Here is a 12,861-nt window from a genome sequence, read left to right on the forward strand (position 1 = left end):
CTCTTTTTGGAGGGAGAAGACAGAGTCCAAACTCCAAAGTCTGCATTTCCATGGCCGGCACGTGACCCTTCTCTCTCTCTCTCTCTAACACGTTCCACCTCTCACCTCTCTTTCTCCGTCAATGTCTTCCGCCGCCGCCTCCACCCGCTCCTCCCATAGACCCTCCGTCTCGCCGCTCCGCTCGCGGAAATCCCCGGCGGCAGCCTCCAAACCCGCCGCAAGGCCTACCACTCCGTCCTCCTCCTCCACCGCCTCGAGGTCGTTGTCCAAGGCCTCCGTCTCCACAGCCGCCGCGTCGGACGTCAGCAAGGCCAAGGAGAATGTCACTGTCACTGTCCGGTTCCGACCCCTCAGGTTCGTCCGTTTCGTTTTTTGAATTCATATATTTTTAATTTTTAATTTTAATTTTAATTTTAATTTTAGTTTTATTGTGTTTGCGCAGTGGGAGAGAAATTAATAAAGGGGACGAAGTGGCGTGGTATGCGGATGGGGATCATATAGTTAGAAATGAGTACAATCCTTCCCTTGCTTATGGCTTTGGTTAGTATTCTCATTTTTCTTAACAGAGTCGCTTCCAACTTTGCTCTGTATTTTATTTAAATATTTTGAATTAAAGCTAAAATAAAAAATATTTCATCATAATTTCTTTATAGAGGTGACAGGGTAATTACCAAAAATCAAATTAAACCAAATTACTGTATGGATAAGTTTAACTTGAATTTAATTACGTAATGAAATATTTGCACGTAAAAGTAGACACGCAAGGCTGGTTTGATCCGTGCTGCGGTTGGTTTTTAAATTTCAAGGTCACGAGTTGATGAAAAAACAACCGGAGGAATAATCTTAATTAAGTTAAGGTTATGAGAGAGATTAGTTTTTGAAGAAGCCTCGAGGCGATTATCTAGTAGGAAAACAAAACACTCTGTACCTTAGTGGAAAAAATGTGTAGCTACTTTTAAAAGAGTCAACCGTTATTTTTTTCTTTGAATATATATTTTTTTTTTCTATTTTATGCTTAAGAGATACGTTTATTAGAAAAAAAAAATAGAATATAAAATAATGATATAGATGCTTTTATATATTTGTCATAAAAATTTATAAGATTTGAAACGACTTCATGAATGAATAAGATTTAAAAGCACCTCATAGATTTATAGCAAAGTTAAAAGAGTCAATGACAAAAAAAAATGATAAAGTTTAAGAAAAGTAAAACTAATACAACTTTTTAATAAAAATATTTTAACTTTTTTTGTCAAATGAATATAAAATCTCATTTTCATTGGAAGATGAACATTACATTTTTTTGGTAGAGTAAGTTGCTAAATTTGATGTAGACATAATTTTTTTTTGGCAATGTAATAATAAAATATTCTTAAATTTAAGACATTGTCAATGTTCTATTTTTTTTTTCTTTCTCTTTTTTGAAGATACATTTCACTTAGATTGTGTTTAAACGAGAAATTTTAAAATTTTTATGAAATTTGAAATGCTTGAAATTTGAATAGTTTTGATTTAAATATTCTTCATTTTTTTAAAATGTTTTGATTGAATAAATTAATTAAAAGTTTTTGCATTTCAAATACTTAATTTAGATAAGGAGATTTAATTTTCATCGTATGCAAAATTTTATTTTTTAAATATATGTTTAAAAATTTGAAATAAGCTAGCTGGTAAATGTAAAATGACATTAAAAAAATTAGTTATTTGAGGTAAAAAAGAGATTTCAAATAAATTAGGAGGATAAAAATGAAAAAGCAAAAAAAAAGAGGCTAATAGTTTATAAGCTAGTTTAAGTAACTATTGAATAAGCTTGAAGCTACTAAAATAAATTCATATACCAAACATGCTTACCAAATAAGTTATTTAAAAATATTTGGAGGGACATTGGTTCATAAAACATGCAACTTTAAAATTACAAAATTTCACAACAATTTATCTGTTCCATTAATTCGGGAAGCTGTTGGTCAATGGTAAGACCATAGAGTTGAGACTTGAGACTTGAGAGTTTGTGACTTATGGCTTTAGAACTGAGTCACACCAGTTTTACTCAATTGCAGAGTAATAAATTACTGGTTGGTTTTGTGCTTTCTTTCTATGTTATTTCTTGTTACTATATTTTTCGTGTGGCAGATAAGGTATTTGGGCCAGCAACGACAACTCGGCATGTTTATGATGTGGCTGCTCAGCAAGTTGTTAGTGGTGCTATGGAAGGGATTAACGGTAATGTTTTTGGTGTTAATTATACTTGTGTATATTAAATTCTTTTTGAAAGAGGAAGAAGTTAATGGAATGAAGGTTTGTAGTAAGTTAATGATTGGAATAGGTGGCTTGACTAATTTCTAATAGTTTATTTATCTATTTTTACTTTCCTTTCCTTTTGAGTTATAATTTTAAGTTTTTAACATATTTAAATGTATACGACATATACGCTGTCTGCATGAGCAATTGAGTACTAATAATCCCAATTGATGATGGTAACTTAGTTGGGGTATATAATCAAATTTAAGTGTTGCGGGTTGCATCAATTGTCCCGTGGCGGAGGCTAGGTGGGCTAAGTCACTGTCGAATCATGGCGCTTGGGCTCCTACGCTCTTAATAGAAAGAGTTGCACCCTGACTATCAGCTATAGTTTTTGGCCTAGTGGTAAGCACTCGATCCAACAATTGGTATCAGAGCCAAGGTCATGAGTTCGATACCCAAGGCAATTGCTGAGGGGGAGATTGTTGCGGGTTGCATCAATTGTCTCGTGGCGGAGGCTAGGTGGGCCAAGTCACTGTCGAATCATGGCGCTTGGGCTACTGTGCTCTTAAGTAAAAAAAGTTGCGCCCTGACTATCAGCTATAGCTTTTGGCCTAGTGGTAAGCGCTCGATCCAACAATTGGTATCAGAGCCAAGGTCATGAGTTCGATACCCAGCGGGGCAATTGCTGAGGGGGAGATTGTTGCGGGTTGCATCAATTGTCCCATGGCGGAGGCTAGGTGGGCCAAGTCACTATCGAATCATGGCGCTTGGGCTGCTGCGCTATCAGCTATAGCTTTTGGCCTAGTGGTAAGCGCTCGATCCAACATTAAGAATAAAACTCCTGTTCCACTTGCGCATGAGTAATGTACACTGTATAAAGCACAATATAGAGCATGCTGATAGCAGAAGTAAGTCAAGTGCCTATTTCCTGGTTCATTTTGTTACATAAAGTGGTGAACTTAATGGTTGAAGAATATAGGTAACATTAACAATTTTCCAGGTGCTCAATTATTTTCAACAAAAAAATGTAGTTTATGAAAAGCATTTGGGAAACCCTCCCATGAGTCGTGTGATTTGGGGACCTTCCCTATTTTCTGGCTCATATTGATACATAAAGTGGTGAACTTAATGGCTGAAGAATATAGGTAAGATTACCCATTTTCCAGGTGCTCAATTAATTTCAACAAAAAATGTATTTTTTCTATAGGCATCCGGGGAACCTCCCCTTAAAAGCTAGCTGTTAAGGGTAGAGAACCAAGCACCTAAATACTCTACTGAGCATCCCATACTAGTCGATGTTGGGACTTAGGCACCACATAATACCCAAGTCTCTATCATAGCACCGCTCTTGAGAGCTGATGTCTTGACTGCTGACACTCCACGGCAATAAACCAAGCTTTTCTGGTTAGTCCATCTGTAGGTAGCTTTTTTCTGAGACATCAACAACCAGCTTTGACACCAATAGCACCTAAGCATTTGGAAAATTCTCCCTTAAAAGCTAGATTTTAAGAGAGGGATCCCCAAGTGTGTAGATGCTTATCAGATTATCACTCATGAGACAACTGTATAATATATGGTAAAGTAATGAGACCGTGGTTCCTTGCCCTATCCACTTACCTTTTTGGTTCCTCTTGAGTAATTAAAAAGAGATGAAGTTCCTTATAACTCTTTTGGCATCAATAAGTAAGGCAGTGCTTCATTTAACTATGGAATAGCCTGCCACCTGCAGTTCATATTCGTAATTAGACTTTTGTGAGAAGGGATGCTTGTCCCTCCTAAATATGGCTATGTTTGGTGTTATAGTTTATTTTGTTGTTTTGAGGTGGAATCATATTATTTTCTTGCAAATTATGCTGGTAACCGCTCTCTATCTCTTTCACACAAGCCAGACATGGCACCTAATGCAATATTGGCTGACAGTTGCTTTGCTGACCTCCAGGTACCGTTTTTGCATATGGTGTTACTAGTAGTGGAAAGACTCATACCATGCATGTAAGCTAGTCTAATTGTTTAATCATCTATTCATCTACATAGAAGTATCATTGTATGTGGCACCTAACTTTGCATTTTTTAATTCTGAGCTTTGCAACATGGAAATGTTGGATAGTTCAAACGATAAGAGACATGTCTATATTTTTCAAACAAATATTCTCCATCAAACAAAATGATATAGCTTCCATGGACAATCAACTTTTGCTGAATCATCTGTTCCATGATGGTAATATTGTTCAAAGCATATCTGTGTAGATGTCAGAAACGGAAATGATAGGGATTAAAGATAAAGCCGCCAGGTCATATGATGATATAGTTGTAAATCATTAGTCATATAATCTTGCTCTTGCCCTTTACACATGTATAACAGATAAGTCTTGATCAAATTTTCTTCTAGAATTTAGCATGAAGCTGTTTCCCAAGAAAAAAAAAAGTTCTTTAAAACAAGGTGGTCATTCTGCAGATCAACAGTCCTCCTTCGTCTTTAAGGACTTTTTTGTTGGTTGACTCTAGACTCTAGAGTAGCTGGGGAATCCCTTCAAATTTTTTAAAAAAATTTTCTGTTTCCAGATCTGTATACATTCTAAATTTGCTATATACTTTTGCAGGGGGAGCAAAAATCACCTGGAATTATCCCACTTGCAGTGAAGGATGTCTTCAGTATTATACAAGAGGTAGAGTTAAGTTTTCCAAACTTGACTTTAAATCCGTTCATATACTTAACAGGTTGTGTTTGTCATTTCAGACTCCTGGACGAGAATTCTTACTACGTGTCTCATATCTTGAGATTTACAATGAGGTTAGCATCATGTACTAATACTTTGCTTTATTGAGCTCTCTCTCATCTTTACTATGCTTGTTATACCTATATTGGTGGAACTCATCTTTGCATTAGCAAGAATGATGACCAGATTAACTCCATTATTGTCTGAGAATAGTGGGTCCAGGCAGCATGAGGGACACAATCTATATTAGTTATGACAACAAAAAGAATAAAAAGATGAAGTTTGTTTAAATGAAGAGGTGGCATAAACTTGATATGAAATGCTTGCAACTGACATAGGATGGCTGTTCATGGTCAGCAAACACTTTTGGTAGACCATTATGTGACAGTGTCAGTGATCATGTTATACAAGTAGAAGCATAGTTTGAAAACAGACTTTTAAGCTTTAACCATAAGAATAGCAAACACTTTTATGTTTTTCCAGTGCATAAACCTCTGTAGGAAGTTGGAACCCAGTTTTCCCAAAGAAAAAAAAAATGCCTTGCAGAAACTCCATTGCAAATAGAGACGCAAACAGGCTCTTATTGGAACTATATACTTTATTTTTTACTCCCCTCAAATTGCTATGTATATACTTGGTTTGATGTATTTATATGTTAATGAGTTTCAAATTTAAATTTTATCTGCTATTGTTATAGGTCATTAACGACTTGCTGGATCCAACTGGGCAGAATCTAAGAATACGAGAGGATGTTCAGGTATTTATATTTATTAATTATTATTGGATAGTCAAGAACTGATCATACTGTCATTATTTATTTTCTGTTTTTCATGTCTGCAGTAGCTTAGTCAAGAATCTTATGACTTTCCTTTCCTTTATTTAAAAGCGCACCCTGTTGTTAGCTCACTGTAAAAAGTTTCACAAAGTAAATTTTACAGGGCCAGTTTATCATCAACTCTGAAAGTCTGAATGTTTTTGCTTGTTGAAATTATAAGGTTTAAATAGGGAAGGAGGAAAGGAGAGAATTGTGACTCTAAAAAGATATTGAGAGTAAACAAAACAGAGAGAACCCTAAGAACTGTATTGGAGAAAAATGAAAATTGTATTCAATATGATAGTTGTTAATGTAACAGCATATATAAAGCTCAATGACTAACTGTCATGCTGACTCATCATGTAACTAAGTTCTTTAACAGATTCTGTTACATATACACACAAACTATAACTACTATATACTTTGATAGATATCAGATCAATAAGGTGTACCTAATGTGATTTTTACAACCATAATTCTAAAAATTGTAAGGTCCATGCACTTATAGTTCTAGTATGAAGATAATTTCTAAATCAATTTTAATTCTGCTGTAAGTGATCTTACTTCAAGTTGATATCAACATAAACCATATGTCCATAATTTACTTAAAACCTAATTCTTAATGTCATTACTTCAGTTGTAACAGCTTGAAGCAAGCCATATTTGGTACTAGCACAGTAGCACCCAATAATGAAGTGTGTTAAAAAGAGTGTGTTGCTAGCACTCTTCTTTGTTACACACAAACAACTATTGGTTCTTATTTTTCTTATCTTAGACATTGCATAAAGAAGGCTTGATATGCCATTTAATTGAGTCTTATAATATATTGGTGACAGGGTACTTATGTTGAAGGAATCAAAGAGGAAGTTGTGCTATCCCCTGCTCATGCCCTTTCTTTGATTGCTACAGGAGAAGGTATAAAAAACTTTTTGAGGATTGTCTTCCCTTTGTTCTCATTTTCAACCATTGGTAGCATTCATGTTTGTTTTTCCTTTCAATTCTTTACATAATGCCCCAACTGAAGCATGACCATCTTTTGTACTTAAAATTTCCTGCCTACTGCAAATTTTATGTTCTTCTGAGTGTTTTTAATGGTCTGATATTTTCTTTCGTTTTTGTATTTTTAGATGCATTTTTCTTCCAATTCATGCATTTTAACGTACAGTTTTTGAAATAATGCAGAGCATAGACATGTGGGTTCAAATAATTTCAATCTATTTAGCAGTCGAAGCCACACTATTTTCACCTTGGTATGTCAAGATAATCTCTTTATATTTAAGATTTGAAATAATGCAGAGCATAGACATGTGTGTTTTAACATTTGATGTTTGCTAATAATATAGTTTTCTGTTTTTTGCTGAAAGTCCTTATTAGAATACTAATATAGATACATTAGCATAGCGTAGCAGCACCAACTGAATAGAGGGGAATGTGGTTGGATTTATAGTCATCTTCTACCTCTTATTTATTTTGTTGTCTCGATGCCAACACCTGTTTTTCTGAATACTTGATAAGAAAAATGATGGTAGTGGAGAGGAAGCACAGATATGATAGGACACATACATAAACATGAGATATTTTAAAATTCATATTCAGGAACACAACTATGGTATAACATAAAGTAATATAAAATCAAAATTAAAACCCACATCCTAAATTAAAAGCAAGAATCAATGTTTTACAAAATACAATTCGCATTAGTATGTAAAAAGTATTTCCATTGGTATTATTATAAAATGTAAAAAGTTGTAGAATGCAGTCAGGAGGATTTAAGCATCAATATAAAGTATTTGACACCGGTTACTGGTATGGTTAACTATTTTGAAGTGTCCGTGCTTCATATGGAGAAAAAAGACTGAAGTTCTGAATAAAGGGAAGGAGAAAGGTTAATAAAGGGAAAATGTAATATTTATCAGGAATTCCATATTTTGGGAACATATAAGCAGAATAGTGAGAGGATCAGGTGATGGAGGATGATTTTGCTTTTTACAATCTTAAAAAAGAGGCTGCTAGAGAGAAATAGGGTTCCTTAATTCTTATACACACTCGTTAGTCTTTCCTATTAACACTATTAAGGCTAAATTATACTTTTAGTCCTTTCTTTTAATTTTAAGATTTAGTTTGGTTCTTTGTCTTTCAAAAAATTCATTCTGATCCTTGATTTTTTTAAATAAGTCAATTTAGTCCATTGTTTTCAATTTTGGAACTTGATTTTGAATTTTTTTTGACTAATTTAAGATGTGAAATTTGTTCCATTAGATTCAGTGACATTAAAACTATGAAACTCAATTAATGTTTAAAACCAAAAAAGAATATAAATATAGTGAAAATCGTGTTAAAAATAAGCCCCACGAGCAACCAAAAAAGAATATATTAGTTTTTTTTTTGGTTACTTGGATTCATTTTCATGTGATTTTCATCATGTTTATAACTCTTTGGTTCGAACATGTATTGGGTTCAATAATTTACATGGAGGTGAATCTATTAAGACAAGTTTCATGTTTTGAATAAATTAAAAAATTAATCAAAATTATGTCTAACAACTGAAAATAATCATTATTTTGGAAATGATCAAATTGACTCAAATTTACAATATAAAGGATCAAAATGAATCTTTTAAAAGATAAATGACTAAAGTAAAATGAATACTAAAAATAAGATAAAGGATGAAAAATATGCTAAATTATACTTTTGGTTCTTCATCTTAATTTTTAGATTCATTTTGGTCCTTTATCTTTTAAAATATTCATTTTAGTTCTTTATTTCCTACATTTGGATCTATTTGGTCTTTTTTAAATCAATGATTATTTTTAATTTTGAGAGACGATTTTGAGTCTTTTGTGTACTAATTCAAGACTTAAAATTTGTCTTATTAAATTCACGTATATAAAAACTATTGAACGCAACTGAAATTAAAATTAAATAGTGTTATAAATATGATGAAAGTTGCATATAAATAAGTCCAAACGTTACAAAATCTATTCTAAAAATTTAATTTCACATTATTTTCTAATGGTTTGTGAGATATATTTTTCACATGAGTTTTACTGGTTTATAGCTCTTGTATTCAAACTTTGATTGAATTTCATAGTTTTCATATATGTGAATTTAATGAGACAAGTTTTGAGTTTTGAATCCGTCAATAAAAGATTCAAAATTGTCTATCAAAATTAAAAATAGTCATTGTTTGAAAAGGATCAAATAGATCCAAATTTAAGTGATAAAGGACTAAAATGAACATTTTAAAAAAATAAAAGGTTAAAATGAATCTAAAAACACAATAAAAAACTTATTCGGATACAAACAAGGTTCCATGCAATTGATGGGATTCATAAAAGGTCCCACATCGTTAAAACAAAAGGAGAAATAACAGTTTATAAAACATACACATACTTTATTGTTGAGAGACTTTTTGAATAATAACCAAAAGTTAAATTGTGAGGGCTTTTTATAAAAATGATGAGATATAACCCTCTCTTTTTGATATAAATATATTCTTAGACAAATACCATGTTGGGTTCAGTGACAATTGGATTCAATGACAACCAATACTTTATAACAAAATGTGAAGTGATATAATGAGTTGCATAAAGACAGACACCTTTTGGGTGATGACCAAAAACAAACTTGTGAGGGTATAAACTCAAAGCAGACAATATCTCATTATTGTGGAGTTGTGTGTAAATACTAAGTATCAAAATAATAAGCCATAACCCTCTCCTCTTAATATAAATATATCCTCTCAAACAATTTAACCTAAAACATAAAATTTAGCTTATTATTAATGCATTCAGAAGCTAATTAAGGTATAATTATAGAGCTAGTTAATGGCTATTAGCCAGTCATAAAAATTTGTTGAATTACCCATCTGGTCCCAATAACTGTATACACTTTATTTTTTAGGCTCTATACTTAAAAATTATTTGTTTTAGTCCCTATATTAAGTGCTTCCAATTCCTTTTTGGTTCTTGCCTTTAAGAAAAAGTTAATGAAGTTAACGCTGTTAACGGCAGATGACATGGCACTTACGTGTTGCTAATATCACATTAACATGTGTTGCACTTTACAGTACGTTTTAGTCCCTATATTTGCACTATTTGTACAATCTTAACCTTTTAGTCGTTACATTAAAAAATTACTCGTTTGCTTCTCAATTCAAGCAATTTTATTTATTTACTTTTTTATGTTTTACTCCATATCAACACATTTCTCCTTTCTTTTTCTTCCTACTTCTTTTCTTCTTCCCTATCCGTTTTCTGGTTCCACCTAGTTACTGGTCAATCAAAATGTCTAAGTAAAAGATATTAACTTATCTCTTTTTCTTTTGCTTATTTGCACTCTTCCTAAAACTACTTTTTGTGGCTTCAGAGCCGTATTATTTCCTGAATTGCATTAATTGCTTTTGAGTAGCTATATTTTAAACGCAATTCATTATGAATGTGTTTTCTCCAATCATAACTTACTGGGGTCTTACCTTATTGTTGTTTCTATTTCTTTACACAGTTCATGCTGCTTTACTGATTACATTATTTCTATTAGACTATTGAAAGCAGTTCGCGAGGGGAAAATCTAGGGGAAGAGGATGTAACATTGTCCCACTTGGTAACGCTCAGAAGACCAGGATCATTATACTATATTACTATATTGCTCCAGTAAATGTCTCCTGCCTTTAGTTTATTACCACTTCTAAAAGCTCCCTTGCTTTCCTTTTCCTTTTGCAGCACTTAATTGATCTTGCAGGTTCTGAAAGTTCTAAAACCGAAACAACTGGTTTGCGGAGGAAAGAAGGTTCCTATATTAATAAAAGCTTGCTTACTCTTGGAACGGTAATGATATGCTATTTTCCTTTTGCTTTTAATTTTTCTGAACTCCTTTTAATGGCTGCTATCTTAGGGCTTGTTTGGGGTGGTTTTTAGTTGTAAGTTTTAAAAATTTCAAACTATTGAGTAACAGAAAGAATTGTGATGAGAGAGTTGTGAGAAGAAGAAGAGAGATTGAGTGGAAGCAATTCAGTAAAGAAAGAAATTATATTTGCACTGACTAATTAACATTACAACTTGTCTATTTATATGTATCTATAGCTTCAAAGGAAGCTATAGATACATTGACCTGTTGAGCAGGTAACCAAACCAGAAAACAGAAAAATAACTAACAGATAACCAACTAATACAAGAATAAAAATAATACAATACGAAGGAGTAAAGATATACTCCAATAGCCCCCCGCAAGATCAAGTAGGGTGAGGCGAAGAATCAGCCAACTTGAGCTTGGACCGAAGTTCACAAAACCGAGACGGAGATAAGGACTTAGTAAGAATATCAGCATATTGATCAGTGGCCGGAACATGAACCACGTGAAGAAGATTGGCAGCTACTTTCTCCCGAACGAAGAAGAGATCCAACTCCATATGTTTGGTTCGAGCATGAAGGACAGGATTATGCGCAAGAGCAACTGTGCTCATATTGTCACAGTAGATTATAGGGGAATGATGAGAGACATGTAATTCGGAGAGTAAGGTTTGAATCCATAGAACTTCAGCAGTGGCGAGAGCAAGACTGCGGTATTCAGCTTCAGTGCTGGAGCGGGCAACAACAGTTTGTTTCTTTGACCACCAAGAGATGAGATTGGGTCCAACAAAGATGGCGGCACCAGAGGTAGAGCGGCGATCATCACTATCAGAAGCCCAATCAACATCACAGTAGGCATGAATGGATAAGGGAGAGTTAGGAGGAGCAGGTTGGAGATGGAGACCCAGGGACATGGTTCCCTTTAAGTAGCGAAGGATACGCTTGACAGCAGACCAATGGTGCTCCAAGGGATTGGACATGAACTGGCACACCTTGTTGACCGAAAAACTAACTTCAGGACGAGTGATTGTGGCATACTGTAAGGCGCCAACCACAGACCTGTATAAAGACACATCCAAAAATTTGTCAGAACCAGACTTAGAGAGTTTACACCCAGAGACCATGGGTGAAGTAATGGAATTAGAGTTTTCCATGTTGGTGCGATTGAGGAGATCACGAATATATTTGCTTTGAGTCAGAGTGAGCGAGCCATCAGAATTGGGTTTGACTTCAATACCAAGAAAATAATCCAATCTACCAAGATCCTTGAGGGAGAAGGCGGAATTGAGTTGGGAAACAATATTTCTTAGGAAAGTGGTATTATTGCCATTGATGATAATGTCATCTACATAAACAAGAATGTAGATGACATTATTGGCATGGGAATAAACAAAGAGAGAGGGATCACACTTGCTGATCTGAAAGTTGAGATGAAACAGTGTGGCTTTTAGTTTATCAAACCAGGCACGCGGGGCTTGTTTAAGACCATAAATGGCTTTGTGAAGTTTGCAGACCAGGGATTTGTCCGAGGACTCAAAACCGGGAGGCTGGGACATGTAAACTTCTTCAAGATTGCCATTGAGAAAGGCATTGTTGACATCCAGCTGCTGAATGGACCAGTGATGGGTGAGAGCAAGAGTGAGAATTAGACGGATGGTAACAGGTTTCACAACCGGAGAGAAGGTCTCGGTATAATCAAACCCAAATTGCTGATGGAAACCCTTGGCAACCAGGCGAGCTTTATGTTTGTGAACAGTTCCATCAGGATTCTCTTTAATACGAAAAACCCACTTACAACCAATGGCTGTTCTGTGGGAGGGAAGTGATACTAGAGTCCAGGTGCCATTGGCCATTAATGCATCATATTCCTGCTTCATGGCAGCAAGCCAGGTGTCACTAGCCAGAGCTTGTTTGGTACTCTTGGGTTCAAAATGTGTGAGTAAAAGAGTGGGTTGCAGTCGGGGTTTGACAATACCCGCTTTAGCCCGAGTAGTCATGGGATGAAGATTGACAGGGGGAGCCTCAACATGAGTGGGTAAAGAGGTGGAGGAAGAGGGACTGGGCGTGGGAGAAGTATGACTAGGCCGAGAAGGTGAAGAATCAGTGGAAATTGGTGGCGAGGATGAAGGAGAGGTAGAGGTAATAGGAGCCTGTGGATTGGTGATAACAAGAGGAACAGAGATGGATGAGGAGGGTGAGCTGGGAGTGGATGGTGGGAACAGGCTTGGGTAGGGAAAACGAT

The 12,861-nt window shown here is 34.8% G+C and overlaps 1 protein-coding gene across 2 annotated transcripts in view; it reads left to right on the forward strand.

Annotated features, from left to right (window-relative positions):
* Positions 1-12,861, forward strand: part of LOC109816056 (P-loop containing nucleoside triphosphate hydrolases superfamily protein) — a 26,237-nt gene continuing 13,376 nt past the window's right edge. For both annotated transcript variants that reach the window (XR_002241233.3, XM_020380920.3), the window contains exons 1-11: positions 1-354; positions 443-540; positions 2,131-2,220; positions 4,181-4,233; positions 4,842-4,907; positions 4,979-5,032; positions 5,656-5,715; positions 6,609-6,687; positions 6,955-7,022; positions 10,312-10,374; positions 10,494-10,598. Coding sequence is in view for 1 of the 2 variants with exons in the window: in XM_020380920.3 (XP_020236509.1) it covers positions 122-354; positions 443-540; positions 2,131-2,220; positions 4,181-4,233; positions 4,842-4,907; positions 4,979-5,032; positions 5,656-5,715; positions 6,609-6,687; positions 6,955-7,022; positions 10,312-10,374; positions 10,494-10,598 (969 nt within the window). In the remaining variant the exon portion in view is untranslated. The remainder of the gene's footprint in view (positions 355-442; positions 541-2,130; positions 2,221-4,180; positions 4,234-4,841; positions 4,908-4,978; positions 5,033-5,655; positions 5,716-6,608; positions 6,688-6,954; positions 7,023-10,311; positions 10,375-10,493; positions 10,599-12,861) is intronic.

This window comes from Cajanus cajan, chromosome 9 (assembly GCF_000230855.2).
Source record: "Cajanus cajan strain Asha chromosome 9, NIPB_CcT2T_4, whole genome shotgun sequence".
Lineage (NCBI taxonomy): Eukaryota > Viridiplantae > Streptophyta > Magnoliopsida > Fabales > Fabaceae > Cajanus > Cajanus cajan.